This window comes from Eschrichtius robustus, chromosome 9 (assembly GCF_028021215.1).
Source record: "Eschrichtius robustus isolate mEscRob2 chromosome 9, mEscRob2.pri, whole genome shotgun sequence".
NCBI lineage: Eukaryota > Metazoa > Chordata > Mammalia > Artiodactyla > Eschrichtiidae > Eschrichtius > Eschrichtius robustus.
Genome location: NC_090832.1, coordinates 7,903,529 through 7,924,322, shown reverse-complemented (window position 1 = coordinate 7,924,322; position 20,794 = coordinate 7,903,529). Strand labels below are relative to the sequence as shown.

Below are 20,794 nucleotides of genomic sequence, written 5' to 3'. Positions count from 1 at the left end.
CTAGCCATTGGCACTCCATGTAAGAGTCCTTTTGAGAAAGAAACATCTCCATCATTTAAAGAAGTTTTAAAACCACTGGGCTGTGTGATTCTCAGGGTCCATTTTGCATCCAGAATTCTGTGGTTGCGAGGTATGTATCCTTCAGGATTCCTTTAGCTCTGAGTAGCAGAAAGCCCAACTCGAGTTCGCTTGCACAGGGAGGTGTGGGGTTGGGCGGGTGCCAGGTGCCATATGTCAGGCGGCCCCAGGCCCTTTCCTGCCGTTTTCTTGGCATCGCCCTCCTTCCTGTGGTGGCTGCATTAGTCCACCATCCAGGGGAGAAGAGAGAGCCTCCTTGTTCGTCTTTTGTAGGGGCCCTGAAGCCCCAGAGGACTTCTGTATGGTGTCCGTGGTCAGAAGGGGCTCCCATCCCGGCTTCCCTGGAGGGGGTGGGTGCTGGGTTCCAGGGCGTTTGTTGTAGGTGGGGAGCGGGCGCAAGAATGCAGGCCAGCGGGATGGATGTGAAAGCCCTTCGTCAGCTCCACTTTGCTGTACAACTTAAGAACCAGCTGCTGCTGCTGGGGTTTTGAGGTGCCCGAAGCAGTGTGTCACGCGCCTATTTCTGTCCTTGTGGTAACCAGCGCGGGGGGCGGCCTGTGTGCAGGGTGGGGAGAGCCCAGTCCCTCTAGCTTCTGGGAGCATGAAACTTGCCTTTCACATCGACCAGAGACCTTCGGTGGGATTTTGCTGTTGCTTTTAGATCCTTCGGTGAACCTGAGGCGGGCAGCTTCCCCAGGGCCACGGAGCAGAGTCCTGCACGTGTCACTGTTCATTGGGGGCCAGGAGAGTTGCAGGAAATCAGAGGTTGTGAAAGGATCAATTCTAGTTTTGTTTCGGGGTATGGAGGGACCAGGGGAAGACGAAGGCATGTGGAAAGAGTGAAACGTGGCCTTTGCCGGTGGCAGCCTGGGAGGAGCGGTCTTTTAAATCAGAGCCTTTGTGCTTTAACGCTGTAAATATTCTTCGCACATACGTGTGTGTGGTAATAAAACATGCGGAGCGCACACGGAGAATTCATCCGGGGGTCGACAGCCCACTGGGTCTTGATTGTGTGCGACATTAATTTGTTGCCATCTGTGTGATTCTCTCTAGTTGAAAACCAGTTAGACATTTAAAAAACACTGTTTTGTACTGAAAGCCACTCCCCAGCACTCCTGGCTCCTCACCCCTGGCCTGCAAATAGAAACTCAAACCACCAGCATGGACGTGCTGAAGGGGTGGCTTCCTAGGAGTGACAAGGGCGCGTCTCCACTGAGTCACCTTCTGTGTCCTCTGAGGGCCCCTCCACCTGCTGTCTGCCGGAGGAGTGTTACCACAGAACAAAGTGAGAAGCCCACAAGGCTCTCTCTCTCTTCTGCCTTTTGAGAGTGGATCCTTTACAGGGGGCCGTGTGAGTTAGACGCTTGGGTGGAAGGGCTGAGTGAGGCAGGGGAGAGGGTCTGTGGGTGGAGCTGTTTCATGGAGGGTGCACTGTCCCGAGGTCTTTCTGTAGGCGGAGACCTGCGCGTCTAACAGGGGAAGGGTGTTCTAGGCAGAGGGACCCACGTATCCGTGCTCTGGCGAGGATGCTGGCTGACGTGGCTGGAACACCATGAGCAAGGGAGAGGGTGGAAGGCAGGAATGTTTAGCAGAGGATTAGCTGGGGGCCAAGTCCCACAGGCCATCAAGAATGACTCTGAAAAAGAACGTATGTGTATAACTGAATCACTTTGCTGTACAGCGGAAATTAACATTGTAAATCAACTAGACTTCAATAAAAAAAATGAAAAAAAAAAAAAAAAAAGTACAACTCTGGCTTTTATTCTGAGGGAGGCGGGAGCCTGGGAGGATTTCGAGCACAGGAGTGACCTAGAGGGGAAGCTGGTATTTTTGATGGACCAGGTAAGAAGTTCTAACAGATTGGACCAGGGTTGTGGAGGCAAGTGGTCAGATTGTGGATAGTTTGAAGGTGGAGCTGATAGGGTTTGCCCATGATTGGTTATGGGATGTGAGGAAAGAAAGAGAAAGGCGGACTCTTAGGTTTTTGGTCTGAGCAATTGAAAGGATGGAGTTCCATTTTCAGAGATGGGCAGGGTTGTGGGGAAAGCAGGTTTAGGGACCGCCTGGAGGGATCGGGTGGAGGTTGTGAACAGTGTTGGCAGGTCATTCAGGGGAAGTGCTTGGGGAGGGGTGGGGGGATATAGTTGTTCTTTTAGATGAACGCAGGAAGGTGACAGCTGACGTGGCACTGTGCTTCCGGTCCCCAGCTGGGTGTTAGGGCTTCTGAGTTGTATGACCCCAGCATCTTGAAAGCAGAGACTTTTCTCCTGTGACAACATCACTGGCCTTTGTGAAGAACTCCCCCCAGAGAGCGGCCTGGTCAGTATCGCGAGCTAACCAGCTGAGCTGACTGCCCGGAAATTAGGAAGGCAGACTTTCTCTTGTACTGAGGGCTCTGAAGGAAGGGTACCAGGTGTGGGAGGGTTTGGGGGGACGTTGGTGATGGCCTATGAGGGGACCGAGCCTTAAGGTTTGATTTCTCTGCTGCGGGCTGGGTTGACGTTAAAGGCAGTTGAATTCCGACATCCATATAATTAAGGAGGAGGTTTAGCCTGTAATTCAGCCCTTCTTTCTGCATTTGAGGAACAAAGTATGAGAGCATCCAGATTTTAAAAAGGTCCTCAGCGAGCAGGCTTTCGGGTTGCAATCCTGGCCTGCATCCTGGTACCGTAGAGTTGATGGGAGGAAAGATGCGGCAGGTGTGGCAGAGGGAGGACAGGCGGGTCCTTCGTGGTAGGTTTCCGTGGTGGAGGGCACTTGCCGGTTTACTAAGAAGCCCAGCCTTGCAGAGCAGTGAGACCTCTTGAGGGAGAGTATGACCTATTCTTCTCCACAAGTTTCCAATTCATCGGGCCTCTGTTCTGGTGGCAGCTGGTGGCGCCCAAGTGCCTGTTCTGTCTTCTGAGACGTGCCAGGAGGCGGCTGGTGTGTGTGCATATCTGTGTGTGTGTGTGTGCGTGCGTGCACGCCTGTGTGTCCAGAGCCCCCGGTCTCTGTCTTGAGCTGCTCCTGGAGATGGCCCCCAAACAAGGGCCTGCCCCCACTCCCTTTCCCTCTCCCCTCCAGGGCCTGGCAGTGTCACGTGACAGTCCTTTAGGAAGGACTTACCAAGGTAAGTTGGTGAACTCAGTTTTTAGGCCGTCTGAGTCCTGCTGTGGATCCAGGTGAGAGCTTAGATCGTAATAGTCTCAGAAGCTCCATGTCCCCAGTCTTGGTTTTCCTCGCTGTGGCTGTGAGGTAGACAACTTTGTAGACTGGAAAGGCGGGGCTCAGAGAGCTTAAGTGTGTCCCACAGGGCTGGTCAGGGTGGGGCAGGATTCAGGCCCAGGTGTGTGGGCTCCTTCCCCCGTCGCCCTGGCACCTTTCTTGGGGAGCTTGCCTCTAGTTCACGTGACCTCTCCCGGTCACTCACTCATGATGCCGGTTTTAAAAGCATCCCTGCCGACCCCCTGGCGCCTCGGCCCCTAACGCTGACTTAGAGCCTCGCCTCCAGCGGATCCCTCTCCAGACAACTGGCTTCCTGCTCCCAGACCCTGCGTAACTACCAGGGAAAACCAGAGACTAAAGTCTGACATTTCCTTGCTTTTTTTTTTTTTTTTTTTTCTTTTTGCTGGCTCCATATCTTTATCCACAGCTTTGTGGGTTTGTTAGAATAGGAAGTGAAGTACTTCCTATATAAGTTTTGGCCATGATGCTGTGTCAAACTCATGTGTCCCCCGGCCTTCAGATCAGGGTGCATATTTGTTGTGCCAGATCAGATTTTTCTCTCTTAGTGTCAGCAGCAAAAAGTTATTGACAACAGTGGTTACATTGTGCTCTTGACATTTCTGCTGCAAATGTCCATTTTGGAAACCCTGCCTCTTTCCATGACCTCCTTTCCCTCTGCCATTTCCCACCACTCCCTCCCCTCTTCCTATTTTAGGAGACTGTTGCAGATTTTGAAGGTTGGTGGTCTGGAGGTATGAGCTGAGAAACTATCTGATGATGATAAGGGGCAGTAGTGAGCCAAATGTTTCCTGAATATTCTGTTAGAGGACTTGGATGCAGGCCAGAAGCAGAGAAATCTTTTCTGATGTTCAGGTTGCAAAGACTTTGCATTCCCCTCGTCCCCCAGATTTGGTATTTGCTGCTCACTCTAGATTCAGAAAAACATTCCTCTAGCCAGTGACCATGCTATGTGAGTTTAGCTTGTATATATCACCAACTTGTTTTTTTTTTTTTTTAAAAAGGAAACCAAATTATAGATTCATACATGCTTACTAATTTTGTTACTGATTACATCGTACCTCTATTCTGCTTTATGTACCAATGATTGTCGGCCAGTAATCAGATGTTTAATAGCCACATGGCCATTACCATAACCCCAAGACTCATGGCGAGTGGGGGAACTAAGATTTCAAAAGAGTGGCTGTGTGGCAACATGTGAGTAAAGGACAGAGTGAAGGTTCATGGAGCTGTTTTGGAGGGAAGGGACTCAATTTTCTTTTTTAAAAATTTTAAAAAACTTTAAAAAATTATTATTATTTTTGGCCACACCACGTGGCTTGTGGGATCTTAGTTCCCCGACCAGGGATCGAACCCGCGCCCACTGCAGTGGAGGCTTGGAGTCTTAACCACTGGACCGCTGGGGAAGTCCCAGGGACTCAGTTTTCTAAGATTTTTTTTTTTTTCTTTAAGGGGTTGGGCATACCATACATTTTATAGTGGGACTCTATATACTTCATTTTAGATGTTAGCTCTTTTAAAAATTAGAAAGAACCCCAAATTATATTTGCAAGGTGTTGCAATTTTGCAGGTATTCAGTGATGATAATGTATGAAAACTTGAGAGGTGTCACATTAAGACAGCAGTGTCACATAGTTGAGAATAATTGTCCAGTTGTAGCCCTCTGGCTTTTTCTTTTGACTGCTCTCTTTTGGATAGACGTTTGCACCGCATTCAGTGGAGATGGCTTTGTGTTTCTCTTCATGAAGCTTTCTGATCTCTAGGCACTTGTGATGGCCAGTTAGATTTGCTTCTTCCTTGCTGCCTCTAGCTTGGACCCATTTTGACCAGGTTGTGTTCTCAATGTGGCATTTGCCGAACAGGACTGGGAAAGTAGAAACGCCTTCCTGTCTCTGGGTTGGTTGACACAAGTATGCTACTTGTGTACTTCCTTCTAGTTGGTGATCTGCCAGCACCTTTCAGGATATTATGAAATGTAAACCAAATGAGGTTAAAATAGAACCTCTGTGCCACTGAATAGACGCAGACTGACTGCCATGGTCCAGGGTAGTTTCGGCAGAGGCGGTGGGATTACAGTCAGGGGCAGATGGTCTCAAGTTTCCTTTAACCAAGGGAACGACAGCCTGTGTGCTCACCTTATACAATGAGATGGATTGTCCACCTCCAGGGCATATCTCAGCCACAGAATTCATTTTATTTTTGTATTTTTTAATATCATTAATGAATTAATTAATTAATTTTGGCTGAGCTGGGTCTTTAGTTGGGGGATGTGGGCTTCTTAGTTGTGGCGTGCATGTGGGATCTAGTTCCCCGACCAGGGATCGAACCCGGGCCCCCTGCATTGGGAGCGTGGAGTCTTACTCACTGGACCACCAGGGAAGTCTCCAGAATTCACTTTAAAATCAGACATCTCTTCAAGTCATTTGCCTTGTGTGTGACTTCTGTCCTCTCCCCTGTTCCCTGCTGGCTGGATGGTTTGATTGCAGGACGTTTCCCAGTTACTGATGGCGCTGTTGGACTCTTGGCTGAGGTTTTCGGAGGGCAGCTTTCTGCTGAGCTAAGGAGTCATTTTAAAGGAAGGTGTGACTCTGAGGCGGGGCGGGGGGTGGGGGGGAACAATGTAGATGTGTTCCGTCTTAGTGGAATCCTCAGCCGCCCTGAATACAAAAGTGAGGTGAGGGCAGCCCGTGGGGAGGAGGGGGCTGAGGGAATTGATACTCTTTCCGTGGAAACCAGTTGGGTGAGGGAAGATAGGTTGCTGAAGGCAGTGCCCCTGGTGTGTGGCAATTCAAACTGTGCGAAAGAGAAAGCAGAACTGGACGGGGTGGGGGTGGGGTAAATAGTAGGAGAAGTTAAAAACTTAGGCAAGAACTTGAGCTCAGAAAAGTGTCTCATCTGTTCATCAGTTTGACATAGGGTAGCCTGGATCTTCACAAAGGTCACAGCCTCTCCTCGGGGGCCGTGCTCAGATGCGTTCACTCACTCTGGAAATCGACAGGCCACACAGGATCTGCCGTTTTATTTTATTTTATTTATACTTACTTTTAAAATTTTATTTTATTTTTGGCTGCGTTGGGTCTTCGTTGCAGCACGCGGGCTTTCTCTAGTTGCGGCGAACGGGGGCTACTCTTTGTTACGGTGCGTGGGCTTCTCTTGTTGTGGAGCACGGGCTCTAGGCACGCAGGCGTCAGTAGTTGGCAGCACGTGGGCTCAGTAGTTGTAGCACGTGGGCTCAGTAGTTGCGGCTCACGGGCTCTAGAGCGCAGGCTCAGTAGTTGTGGTGCACGGGCTTAGTTGCTCCACGTCATGTGGGATCTTGCCGGACCGGGGCTCGAACCTGTGTCCCCTGCATTGACAGGCGGATTCTTAACCTCTGTGCCACCAGGGAAACCCCTGGATCTGCCATTTTCGGGGCATCTACTGTGACAAGATTTAAATTGTAAAGTTTCCTGGAATGGTTTGCCAGCTTCAGTGTTGTAACTGAAAGTAAATATTTTCTGAAAAGTTAAAAAAAAAAAACGTAAAAAAATTGTAAGTAAATGAGGTAGTTTACCTTAGTGTAAGCACTGGCCTGTGGGGCTGAGACAGACCTGGCTTATGCCTGGCCTTGTCATTTCATACTTGTGTGATGTTGGGCAAGGGGCTTCAAGTCTCTGAGCCTTGGAGTCTTTGGCTCTGAAGCAGAGGAATTCGGGAGAGTTGATTAATGGCGTGAGGTGCTTGGGTGGCTTGCTGAGTGGCCGTCAGCGCCTGTGGTTGAGAGTTTGCTGTGACGCGTTCTTAGTTCGCTGACCAGCTTCCTTCCCAACCTGCCTGCATATATTGATTCTGTCCATATATATGTCCATATGTCATTCTGGGGCAGAGGACACTCCTGTCCAGAGCCATGGGGCAGTTGGGGTTGCCAGACACCTAAGAAGATCTAGCAATGGGTGGTGGGAAGTGCCAGGAGGGCTGACATCAGAGCTAAGGACGCAGCAGGGACCAGCCCACATGGTCCGGGGGGCATTGGCATGCGTACCCGTGTGTCTAATCGTCAGGTTTGCTTTGAAATGAATTTGGAGTTTTTAAGAGGGCGAGGGGGACATTGGCTAGCGGCATTTTATACTCTGGAAAATGAGGTAAGAATGGCAAGGATTTTGCTTGCTTTTGCTAATTTTCAAAGCCAGGGTTCTTACACGGGTGGTTTTGTGTCCAGAAGAACATTTCTAACCGGGATTAGGCTGCCTCCTCAGAGGATATGAACTGAATTTTGCAAGACTTGGAAGTGGGCGGGGCTTCTGGGTGATGCTTCCCGTGGGCCACCCGCTTCCTCCGGCCTTCGTGGTTCTTCTGGTCCACCTCTCTGCATCCTGTTTCTCACAGATGAGACGGAGGACGGCATAGAACCGCGGTGTCTTTTAGAAGAAGACTTGACCTGATATGAGTGTCAGAGTTTCATGAAAATGCCCACTGGGCTTTCATACCTCTCCTGCTGCAGGAGATGCTTGTAGTGCAGATGTCTTTAAAACATTCGTGTGTGTGTGTGTGTGTGTGTGTGTGTGTGTGTGTGTGTGTGTGTGTCTGAACGAAGACTGCATTTCCACACAACTTGCAGGTATTTTATTCCACGGTTTGTTTCCTGCTAAAAGTTTAAAATTTTAGTACTACAGCTTAGTTTTCTCTTTGGTCTAATATGTTGGTCTCATTTTTTCCTGTTAGTTTTTTTTTCCTTTTTATTTGTGTAAGTCCAAAAAGCTTAGTTTAGAATATAGACTTCTCTGGGAATCTCAGCTGAGTGGTCTCAGTTGCTTGATTTTTAAATAAATCATACTGTTGGGTTTCCTCATGTTGGCTGTAGATGTTCACTTTATCGCAGAGAATTTTGTAGTGGAAAACTTTCGGACAAAAGATTATTATTCATTAAATGTATCATTAAATGTTATTTAGTCTGTGTACTTTTATTGTTTCTGAAGCCATTCTCTCGTTCTAGAATATGATCATGGTGCTTTAAAACTTTAGCATAAATTTAAAGAATGGTTTCAGCCTAGGCCATTCTGGTAGTTTGGCCTTCAGTCTGGCAAGGAGTGTAGAATCATCTAGTTCCCAACATGTAATTTTCTTAAAAAGTGCTATCAGATATTTCTTTGATCTTCAAGTTTAATGAAGTCATCTTTAAAAAATATTTCCTACTAGTGAAAGCTTGTCTAGATACTTGAATCTAACTGGGGGCATAGCAGGATACACTGTAGTTTTTGGAATGTGCTCCCATGAGTTTTCAGATCGATGATTTCAACGGAATGATTATCCCTGAGCTCCTATTGATACAAAGCACTGGGCATGTGTATCTGTTTTAAAGCAAACACGTGTCCATTGGAATCCAAGCGTTTCAAGCCCTGACAGCCTGCAGATGCCCTTTCTCCATTTTTAAGGGAGATGACTAAGGACTCTTTACCCAGGTGCTGCATTTTGGATTTGTGAGTGCTGCCCTGTGGTGCGTGGTTAAATGAAAGTCCTGAATAAACCCAGCACTCATGTACTTTCACAGGGTCCTCACCCCTTAATCTGATAACGGCTTATCATTTTGATAAATCTTGACAGAAAGCAAATATGATGAGATACAAATAGAGAAAAGAAATACAGTTGACTAGAGCAACGTCTTTCTTCCTAGGAACGCTGCTTTCCACATATCGGGACAACATCCCGCATTTTACTCTTTTCCATCTCTTTTCTGCTTCACAAACACAGGCACTTTCCATCTAGCTTATTTAACTATCACCTCTGCAAAAAACAGCGGTGGGTTTTTGTTTTAAGAAAAACGTAGCATTTTCAGTAACCATGTGGATGTCTTTGGAGTTGCTTCCTACTCATTCACTCATTCTAAAATACCTTCACACACCTCTCATGTTCTTAGGATTCTGGAACACTTTAATGATGCCATTGCTTTAAATTTGGCTTTAAATCTGATGTCTGCTATCCTGGAAAAACTTAGGGGTCCTGAGTAAGAGATTCACGATTTTCCTTAATTAACTGTAATTAATAGAAAAGTTTACTAATACTCTGCACATGAAAACCCTAGCTTAAATTTTTAAGGAAAGATCCACAGGGTGGGTCTTTGAGTGGCCTTTCTTTGCTTCAAGTACAAAATCAAAACTGCTTCCTTTAATCTGTGTGACCAGGTGTCCCCATCTCCTGGACGTCATCTTCTTCTGGTCTCTTTATCCGCCTTGCTCCAGCCACAGGGCCTTCCTTTCTTTTCCATCCACGTGCTAAGTTAATTCCTGCCTCAGGACCTCAAAATGGCTGGTCAGTGTGCTGGATATCTTCCCACCTCAAAATGGCTAGTAAGTCTGCTGGATATTCTTCCCACCACATCTCCCCCCTGGGTTGCTCTTTTTGTCATTCAAGCCCCAGGGTGAGTATGATCTTTCCTGTGTATTTCTTTACCTGTTTATTTTCTGTCCTCCCCTGGAATATACACTCCAGGAGGGCAGGGATTTTTTGGTCTGATTGTTGTTTGATCATCGCTGTACTCCTCTCTAAGTACTTAAGAAAATATTTTGTGAAGCGAATGAATGAAGGTTAGTGAAGGTCAAAAGAAACAGGCCTTGATGGATGATTTTCTCGTGCCTGGTATTACTTGGGTCATTTTCTCAGGCCATGTAACTCTCCTGACTCTGGGAGATATCTCTAAGGTGTTAGCGATGAAGGAGCTGAGTTCAGTGGTAACTGCTTTTGAGCCCAGCTGGGCCCTCACCAAAGCACCCCAGCCTGTTTTTCAGGTTTCTCGCACTTCAGAGGCTGTCAGAACTCCCAGGGGAGCATTCTGCAGCCCTGCCTGCATGCTGATTGTGCCTAGGTCCTTGGCTTCCTGGCAGGTGGAATTGATGGGTCCCCAGACCTGGGTTCAGGAGAATGCTTGGCTCCTTGCCTGCCAGTAACCCTATGTTAGGGCTCCTCCATTGCTGGGCGGGGCTCTGGGGAGGCGGGCTCTGCTCAGGGAGGGGTGTGTGGCCTGGTGTTTTGTCACCTGTGGTAAGTGGACTCCTGGGGGAGTGCATTCTCTCATCCAGCTGGTACTGCTTTGGGTACTCCTGACACATACACATGCTCTTAGGGTTTAGCACCCTCAGGGTCTCACACCCAGGCCCCCCCACAATTCCAGGATACGCCTAGCCGAAGCAAGTCTGATTTGATTTATCTGCCTTTCAACAATACTGTTGCATGAATGTATCCTTGCGTTTTGCGAGGAACTTTTTATTTACTTTCCTCATTTCCTGTCTACCCTTGCTGAGGAAGTTTTACAAAATGGACACAACATTTTCCCTGGGAAGAGTGGAGAATTGAGAATAATTTTTATGGCAGGATTGACAGAGCATTATTGTTGACCCTTGAACAGTGTGGCTGTTAGGAGTGCCACCCCCCTACCCTGCCCACCCCCCTGTTGAAAATTCGCATATAAGGTTACAGTTCGCCCTCTGTATCCACAGTTCGCTTCTGTGGGTTCAGCCAACCGTGGATCATGTAGTTCGGTATATGGCGGTACAGTACTTAGGGGGAAAAAATACACATATAAGTGGACCCATGCAATTCAAACCCATGTTGTTCAAGGGTCAACTGTGTTTTGTCCCGAGTGTGCATTTTGGTTCATGGGCAGTTGCTCAATATCTACTTTGCCAGAGGTTTGAACAGACAGCAAGTTTTAATGCATGTAAAATGCTTGATACATTGAATCAACCTAAAGTAAATTTTGTCTGATTTTGGATCAGTTGCCTCATGGCACAGCTTCACCTTGTCAGTTCAGATCTGAACTGTAGCTGTAAAAGGTAAAACCAGAACTAGAACTGTCTTTCATGCCGTAACTAGTTTTTAATTAAGATGAAGTTAAAAACAATCATTTGGCTTTTCAGCATTCCAGTGTGATTGGAAAGGTCACTATCTTAAAATTCAACATGATTCTTGAGCAGTGACTTAGACATCTGAGCTGATATTCTTAAATTAATGGTAGAATTTTAAGTATTTCAATGTTCATGGAGTCTTGAGGCTGCTTCAGGGTGGACTGAACCAGAGTGAGGTGGTATTTAGCGGTTTCTGCCCTGGCTTCTATTCAACTTAACATAGTTTGACTTTAGTATTTTTGGCTAATGAAAGTGTATCTTCTAGGTTATGGTAATCTTAAGCAACTGTGGCTTGAATATGAAACTAGAGAGAAGTTTAATTATTGGCAGATCAGTGACAGTGACAAATTGCTTTTCTTCCTTTCTAGTTATACGTGGGAAGCTGTTGATACCAAAAATAACATGCTTTATAAAATCAACATCTGTGGAAATGTGAATATTGCCCAGTGTGGAGTATCAAGTGCTGTTTGTATGCACGACTTGAAGACAAACAGCTTTCATTCCGTGGGTAAGTAAAACTACCCTTAAATTACTGGATGTGCAGGATCCCAATTTTGCAAAAATGACTCTATGTATATACAGCTGTCTATACAATTATATATGCTTATGATACATAATATACATTTTATGTTTTATAGGAGTTAAAAGTGGTAACAATTTAAACTTCCAATTTGAGACCAGATTAGGTTACTCCCATCTAGCGGATACTATGCAATCATTATGAAGAATTATGCACGTTTGTGTTTATTGACATAGAAGGATGTTTTCTACATGGATCTGCCTTCTCATGTTTTTCTTAAACCCTGTCTTTACTTTTCTCCCTCTTTCACCTCATTTCCTCTAGTACCTAGCTCCCTTCCCCTTTATATCTTTCTGCCTTCTTCTGTGGTGGTTTGAGTCTCAGGCAGTCTGTATTCACATGGGGTCAAAGATGGTCACTGGTTTTGGGCTTACATTAAAAATTAAATAGTCCTAAGGACCGCCCATCCCAGAGGAAAAAGCACAAACCTTTCTTTCCTAGGTAGGGCTCATTTCATTTCCCCAAAAGCCCTCTTTTTTTTTTGTCAGTATCCCTTTCCTTTGGCAGGGTAATCCAAGTGGTTGACAGCCCTACCAAGTTACATGGGAGTGGGAAAGGGGCAGATGCCCAGAGACGTAGGGCAGACATAAAAGCAGCCAGTGTCATCCTTGGATGTGATGTCATGGATGTCGGTGGGTGGTGACCTTTTGACCAAGGCATTTTCAATGGTGAGGTCTGATTGTGAGGGTCAGTCATGAAGTGGAGACAGCATGTGACCGGGGACAGTGTAGCAGTGAGAAGAGGGAACTCAGTAGGTTTTAGGAGTTGGGAGGGGCAGCTTACTTTGGTAGCTCCATCTCTCATCTTGAATGGAAATTCCTAAGCACAGTTAAAAAGGGCTTTTTTTTTTTTTTTTTTTTTTAAAAAAAAGGCTTTTTAGAAAGTAATGGTTTAGAGTAAGAAGAGTGAGGTCTGGGAGGTCTCCTGGTCAGGTCCAGCGTGTGTTTGGTTTCCGTCTCTTCCAACACGGAGACGGTCTAGATTGAAAACACTGGTAAAGAGGGATTTGAGGCCCTGGATAGAGATCTGAGAAAGCACCAGGTTGTTCTGAACTCTTGGACCAAATTTTATTACTTTGTGATATACTTAAAAAACTTGGAAATGAGATCACCAGTTTCCTGGTTGGGATCTTTTGACCATTCAGAGAGAGAGGCCACAAGTGGGCCTGTTGGCCAGTGTTACTTAGGTTTTCAGAAAGAGGAAAAGTAGTTTTCCTCTTGACTTTATTATAATACTTGGCTATAGTATTTTTGGCTAATGAAAGTGTGTCTTCTAGTTTGTGGTAGTACAGTATAGTGTAATGTAACATAGGTGGATACCAGATGCACACAAGTCACTAGGAGGGTGATTTGTGAGGTTGGCACAAAATTTGAGAATGACCAAGTCAGGTCAGCTTTGAAAGCCGGGCAGGAAAGTTGATATTTTCTGGGGTAGGTAGTGGATCTGTTATAGGTTCTTTGTGATGGTAATGGGGGAGGTAATCTGATAGAAAGTGTTTTTAGAAAGCTGGGCCTGATGGACTAGGAAAGGTTGGTTAAAAGGGAGAGTTAAAAAGATGGTTTGTTACTAGTTGATGATGATATAAACCAGCTGTTTCTAATCTCATTTTACCCCCAGACACACATGACATACTTTTCCTAGGGCCTCAAACTCCCTGAGGGAGAGAATGGTATGCTAGATGATGTGTACTTTCAGCACTAGTGGTTATTACCCTGTCCTTCAACTCAGGAGAGTACACTACTATGAGCGAATGAGAGTGACATTAACATTATCACAGATAATCTTGAATCTGATCTAATTTTGCTAATTTGTGTTGTACGGTAGAAATAACTAAATTTGTTATTGTAAATTTAGTTTTATAACTAAATAATAACTAAATTTGGTGTGCACTTACATGCCAGGTGTTACGTTTTGAAGTAGACTATCTCATTTAATTCATTCAGCAACTTTTGCAGTAGATGATCTCATTTCCCTCATTTTATAAATGAAGAAACTGAAGCATTAAACGGATAAGCAGCTTGCCAGAGGTTGCATGGTTATGGATTTGAACGCTGGCAGGCCAGCTGCAGAGCCTGTGGATTTATTCAGGGTTCTTGTTCTGCTCGTCACAGGGTCACACCAGACAGTTGTAGAGCTAATATGGGAACTATGGTGGGTAACCTGAACTCCTGGCTCTTAGAGGACAGCTGGAAACTAACATGAACTTCCTAGAAAGGAAAAAAAATGTGAGTTTTTAAAATAGCCACAAAAACTGGAGCAGATCAGAGGAACAGAAGAGTTAGTATAACACTAGATCCAAATACATACGAGAACTTAACGTATAACCTAAAATTTGTATGTAATTAAGCTGTTTATCTGTTAGGAAACAACGTTAGACCTCTCCTTCATATTGTGTAACAAATTATGGATTAGTTAAAATTAAAAGTAAAAAGACAGTAGAACATTGGGAAAAACCTAGTAACATAGAAACTTAATCTGGAGGAGGTAGGAATTTCTCTTCATAAATGGTAAGAAAAACAACCCAGTAGAAAAATGGCAAAGTCTAAGAAAAGGCAATTCACAAAAGAAGAAACCCAGATGGTCAGTTCAGCTTCATTAGTAAGCCAGGCATAAATGCAAATCAAAGCAATAATGAAATCTAGTTTTCCTTCAGTCACGCTGGCAGAAGTTTAAATGGTTGAATCATGGACTACTGGCAAGGATCCTAGAGGCGGGCACGTTCATACATTGCTATAGGAAGATGGTTGTCTGTAACCCTTCTGGGAAGATCATTGTTGATGTGAGTTTTATAGTGCCCGCAAGGGCAGTTTTTGTACTTACAAACAAATATTAAGACCTCAACTTTGGTTTAAATAATATTACATTATTTTTGATAAAAAATCCTGTGTTAATTCTTCCTTAGGCCAAGGATATTATATTGTTACATATATAAATCTAACAGAGTTTGGCAGTCGTTTATAGGGGGTCTGTGAACAACCATTTGGTTCCATTTACAACCGAGTTGAATCATCTTCACATTTTAAAGTGATTTATGCATTTTATATATTTGATTTCTCTTTAAAGTACTTCAGATGTCTGATCTGACAGTAAAAACTTAAGGACTAATAATAATTCTTAAAAAGTTAATAGTTTAAATGTAGAAATATGATAAACCTGAAGTTCTCTTAGTTGTTCAAATGCTGTCACAATTCTAAATCAATTGCTTAGTTATAACCTTTGAATTAGTTATAAAATTAGACATTGCAAGTATGTAAAAATACTGAATATGTTCACATTCCTCCTAAAATCCTAAATATTAATACCATGGTTTTCATTTAATTAATCTCTCTGGGGTTTAAAAACTAGGTGTCCACTTCATGAAGGCTGTTACCAGCCCATTTAACCGAGGTAGCAGACCCACTAAGGAAGGATCTTACGTGAGGTTACTCACCACCGAAGCCTGGGATTCTGACTGGCTTTTTATAGGTGACCTGGGTGTAGGATAGAGTGAATTCAATTGTAGTTGCTGGTCATGTGACTTCATTTACTCTAAGGAGCCTGACCCTTGACTTCAGGTGATACTTACTGTCTGATTCTTGTGCGCACTCACAGAAATCTACAACAGCTATCCAGGTTGATCACTAGATTGAACTTCGTGTCTCTATTAACATGTGAAAATACCTTTTCCTCTTGTATCTTTCATTTTCTAAAATTATATAATTCTATTGGATATTTAAGATGATATCTGGTTGATTTTTAGGTATAACTCATGTTTTCATCTCACGTATAGTCTCTCCTGGTCGTCTGGCATTGTCCGTCAAATTTAAAAACTTAGATTCCTGTAATGTACTTTTGTAATCTTACCAACAATGGAGGAATTAATACTGTACATAGATTTTTGTACAAAAAAATTACTTGTAGCACTGGTAATTGTGGCAAATATGCTGAAACAGCCTAACTATGGGGATAGTTCAATAAATTGTAGTATATTTTATTGATTTACTTGGTTAAATCACACCATGACAGATATATGTATATATAAATATTTTTAAAACAGCCAACACTTAATATTCATTTATTTATTTGTAACAAATATTTGAATCAGTCACCAAAACAGACAAAAATCCCTTTTCTCATGGAGCTTACATTCTAGTGGAGTGGGAGACAGACAAGAACAAACAATGGCTCAGTGGTATATCAGACTGTGATGAATGCTGTAAAAAAGAAACGGAAGGAGTGTCAGGAGTGCTGGGGGTCTCAGGAGTGTGTGTTCAGGAATATTCAGTGGGGTAGGTGTCGCTGAGAAAGCGACATTTGAGCAAAGACTTGAAGCCGAAAAGCAGTGGGTCACGTGGCTCTGGGGCAACAGCCAGTGCAGGGGACAAGGGGAGGGGAGTGTCTGGTAGAAGCGCGAGTAGAAATCTCTCTCGGAGTGTTCATATAAAGAGGAGCGGAAAAGTGAGGCAGTAGCTGTCGGGGAAAGTTGGACAGAGGGGACTCTTAATTTGGTGAAATAACACGTGAACAGCACACGTCGAAAGACACAGATACAATAGAGAAGGGGGAGTGGACAGCGAGGGAGGCCTTCCTTGCTGGAGCACGTCGGAGACTAGCACGGAGAGGGCTGGCGGCCTGGCTGGCAGGCTCTGAGCGAGGTGCTGAGGAGGCCCGGCGGCCGCGAGCTGGGCCCCGAGGCAGCAGGTGGAGGCGCGATTGCCAGGCCCGGCAGCCTCAGCGAGGCCGGGTTGCGAGCTCGGCTGGGCTCGGCCGCGGACGGCGGGGGTGGCAGGCGAGGCCTGGCAGGCCCGGAGCGCGGCCTGGTCGGGCGGGCTCTGGTGAGCGCGGCCTGGCGCGCAGGGTCTGCAGGACCCGGCGCGGCCTGGCTGGCAGCGCGTGGCCGGGGCTGGCGGGCGCGGGCGAGCGCGGCCGGGCGGGCCTGGCGCGCAGGGTCGGGAGGACCCGGCGCGGCCTGGGCTGCGGAGCGTGGCCGGGTCTGGCGGGTGCGGGCGAGCGTGGCCTGGCGGGCGCCCTGGCGCGCAGGGTCGGGAGGACCTCCCGGGGCCTGGCCGGTAGCGCGTGGCCGGGTCTGGCGGGTCCGGGTGAGCGCGGCCTGGTCTGGCGGGCCCGGGCGAGCGCGGCCTGGAGGGCCCGGCCTGGAGAGCGCTGTCTGGAGGGCCCAGCGCGTGGTCTGGCGGACCCGGCGCGGTCTGGCGGCCCCGGCCTGGAGACCGCGGTCGGGCGGACCCGCCACGGCCTGGCGGGCTCGGCAAGTGCGGTTTGGTCTGGCGGGCCCAGGCGAGCGCGGCCTGGTCTGGGGGGCCCGGCCTGGAGGCCGCGGTCGGGCGGGTCTGGCGGGCCCGGGGTGCGTGGCCTGGTCTGGAGGACCCGGCCTGGAGAGCGCGGCCTGGAGGACCCGGCGCGGTCTAGTCTGGTGGGGCCTCGCCAGTGTGGTCTGGTCTGGTGGGCCCGGGCGAGCTCGGCCTGGTCTGGCGGACCCGGCCTGGAGAGCGCGGTCTGGATGACCCGGCGCGGCCTGGCGGGCCCTGGTGAGCGTGGCCTGGCGGGCCCGGGGCGCAGGGTCTGAAGGACCCGGCGCGGCCTGGCCTGGAGAGCTCGGCCTGGTCTGGCGGACCCGGCCTGGAGAGCGCCGTCTGGTGGGCCCGGCGCGCGTGGCCTGGTTTGGAGGACCCGGCCTGGAGACCGTGGTCTGGAGGACCTGACGCGCACGGCCTGGCGCGGTCCGGAGGACCCGGCGCGATCTGGCGGGCCCGGCGAGCTCGGGCTGGTCTGGCGGGCCCAGCGAGCGCGGCCTGGTCTGGCGGACCCGGCCTGGAGAGCGTGATGTGGAGGACCTGGCGCGCGCGGTCTGGTGGGCCTGGCGCGGTCCGGCGGGCCCAGCGCGCGGTCTGGAGGACCCAGCGCGCGGTCTGGCGGGCCCAGCGCGCGGTCTGGAGGACCCAGCGCGGTCTGGCGGACCCGGCCTGGAGAGCGCGGTCTGGAGGACCCGGCGCGGCCTGGGCGAGCGCGGCCTGGTCTGGCGGGCCCGGCCTGGAGACCGCGGTCTGACGGGCCTGGGGCGCGCAGCCTGGTCTGGAGGACCCGGCCTGGAGAGCGCGGCCTGGAGGACCCGGCGCGGTCTGGTCTGGTGGGGCCCCGCCAGTGCGGTCTGGTCTGGCGGACCCGGCCTGGAGAGCGTGGTCTGGCGGGCCCGGCGCGCGGTCTGGAGGACCCGGCGCGGTCTGGCGGGCCCGGCGAGCGCGGCCCAGCCCATTTGGCGCCGTCCTCGGGAGCTGGCCGTGGGCCTGGCGTGCTGGCCGCCGCCCCGCAGTCCTCGCCCGGCTCTCGTCCGGGGAGGACGGCCAGGCTGGCCGGTTGCCGCGGTTGTCTGCCGCGGTTCACTGCCGCGGTGCACTGCGGCCTCTCTCCGAGTGCCGGGGTCGGCAGTCGGTCCTGGCCGCCAGGTGGAGCGGGCAGAGGAAGAAGGCAAGGTGGACAGGCGGGCGCGATGCCGATGGGGCCTGTCGCTGAGGGATGCCGGTGCCCCGCGCCGCGGTGGCAGAGGTCGGCCGGATCCCTCCCGGCCTGAGGCCAGGGCCCTCCTCGATTTTCTTTTCAGGGCGAACCCAGCAGTTATGAGGAGCCCCCAGGAGCTCTGGGCACAGGGCCGGATGGGGCCGCCGTGTGGGGGGGACAGGAGGCGTGGGGGGAGGGTCTTTGAGGTGGGGGACCCGCAGCCTGGGAGCGCCCCCTCCTGGCCGCTGCGCGCGCCGCTTCCCACCGGCCTAGGCCTAGCCCGCCCTCCGTGTCTCCCGGAGCGCAGCGCCGCAGGGCGCTTCGAAGCCCCGCCCTCTCTCCCCGCTCCCAGACTCGCCCACTGTGGGCGGGGCTACGGGCGCTGTCCTCGGTCCCGGAGCCGCCTCAGGTCTTCTGCGCCTATGTGGTCGAAAAAAGATTTTCAAACAGAACCCTGGAGTTTCTGGCAGAGAAGGACAATTGTGGCAGGCAGAATCACGTAGGCAGGCAGGAGAAAGAACCGCTGTACTGTTGTTGGTATGGTGCTGTGGGTCTGAAAGCCATTATCCGCTCTCCATTGGCGTCTTAATTTTTAGCCTTTCTACTCTCTCTCTTTTAAAGATCTCTGGTGTACTTATCAAATTGGACCAGTTGTAATCCTGAGGTCGTGACACGCACTCATCATCAGTCTGTGAAGTAACCTTCTGTTTTTTAATTAGTTGTTTTGGATAATGCAACGAACCCCTTCTCTAACAAAATCCAGGACCCTGACAGTAACCATTGTCTGTGTGGTCTTCCATCCAACTGTCTCTCTTCACTGGAGGGGATCATTCGCTCACATCCTGTATTTGAACATTTTCTTTCTTCTTTCCTCTCTTTCCCAGAGTCTGTCTGTCTGTCTTTCTTTCTCAAATGTCTGGCTGTATGTGGTGTTTTTAACTTAATAGAAAGTATGTATCACGCTGTGTGTAATTTTTTGGGATTTAAGTGGTAACAATATTACATTGTTGAAAAACAACTATATTATCTTTCACTGTGATTTATTCCTCTGATTCCTACGTAGTACTGTAGATCTACCAAAGTTAATTTTTCTACTCTTCTCTTGATGGGCATTTGAGTTGTTTCCAGGCTTTTAAGAAATTAATTAATTAGGTTGTGCTGGGTCTTAGTCGCGACATGCGGGATCTAGTTCCCTGACCAGGGATCGAACCTGGGCCTCCTGCGTTGGGAGTGCAGGGTCTTAACCACTGGACCACCAGGGGAGTCCCTGTTTCCAGGTTTTTGCTAGTGTGAAGAACACGAGATGGTTTTTCACATGTTTCTTGTCATGTATATGTCTATGGCTTTCGCTTATGTATTTACCTAAGAGTTGAACAGCTAGGCCTTAGGGTACATGAATGTTCAATGATAGGACACAATGCCATGCCCACTTACGTAGTGGTTGTACCAGTTCACACTTCCACCAGCAACACAGGAGAGCTCTGGACCGTCTCTCCTCCCGCATTTGGTATTTAATTTTTGTCGATAGAATGGCTGGAATTGGTAAGCCGCATGGTCTTCATCACCAGTGATGTTGAACATCTCTTTATTTATGAAGGTGTTTTTCTCTTGTCTGATCATGTCTTGTCCATTTTATATTATCTATTGTATGTGATCAATTCTTTCCCTCTAGAAGCTTTAGAATTTTATCTTTGCCTTTGATATTAAAATCACCATACTGTGACTAGGTGTGGGTTTTCCCTTCTGTCTCCTCTCAGCGTGTTCTCTCTGTCAGACGTCGTTCGTTTTATTTCCTAGAATTATAAAAAAACTTTTTTTGTTTTCGTTTGTGTGTGAGTATATATCTTCTTGATGCTAGTTCTTTGCCAGCTCTTCGTATCTCCTAGTTTATTACTTGTTCTGTTTTCCTTAAGCTATTTTTTCATGAATATAAACTTTTAAACTTAATAAGCCACATTTTTTTTTTGTAGTTAATGCTTTTGAGTCTTCAGTATTTTTCTACATTAAGATCTAAAAGATAACTAGCTTTTACTGAGTTAAAATTTGGTTTCTGATGTTTACATCTTTTAATCCATTTAGAGCTGATTTTTGTATACAGTGGTAGGTAAGGATTCAGTTTTTATCCTTTTTCCTGTATGGATTGCCATTTTGTTTCCAGTTTCCTTTATTGAACAGTCTCTTTGCTCTCTGACCTGATACCTTACTTCTATTGTGTATCAAAGTTTGACTCATAGATATGTCTGTGTGCTCTCTGTTCTGGTGTCTTGATCTCTGTTCCAGTCTGTTTGTCAGTTTATCTGTTCCTATGCCAACTACCATCATATTGATATTATGGAGACTTTTTATTGCAGTAATATCCCAGGCAAACTGAGAAGTGATCACCGTACTTGTGGACCATTCTAAAGAATTTTGATTTTATAGCATGTATGATGGGAAGTTATTGAAGAATTTCAGCAGCCGAGCTATATATTCTGATTTATGTTTTTGGTGCAAGATGGATGGGGAAGGGAGGATGGTGAGGGACGAGACAGGAGTTGGAGGC

At 47.9% G+C, this 20,794-nt stretch overlaps 1 protein-coding gene across 2 annotated transcripts in view; it reads left to right on the top strand.

Annotated features, from left to right (window-relative positions):
- Positions 1–20,794, top strand: part of IGF2R (insulin like growth factor 2 receptor) — a 117,139-nt gene that overhangs the window by 9,347 nt on the left and 86,998 nt on the right. For both annotated transcript variants that reach the window (XM_068551491.1, XM_068551492.1), the window contains exon 2: positions 11,549–11,688. In XM_068551491.1, the coding sequence (XP_068407592.1) occupies positions 11,549–11,688 (140 nt within the window). The remainder of the gene's footprint in view (positions 1–11,548; positions 11,689–20,794) is intronic.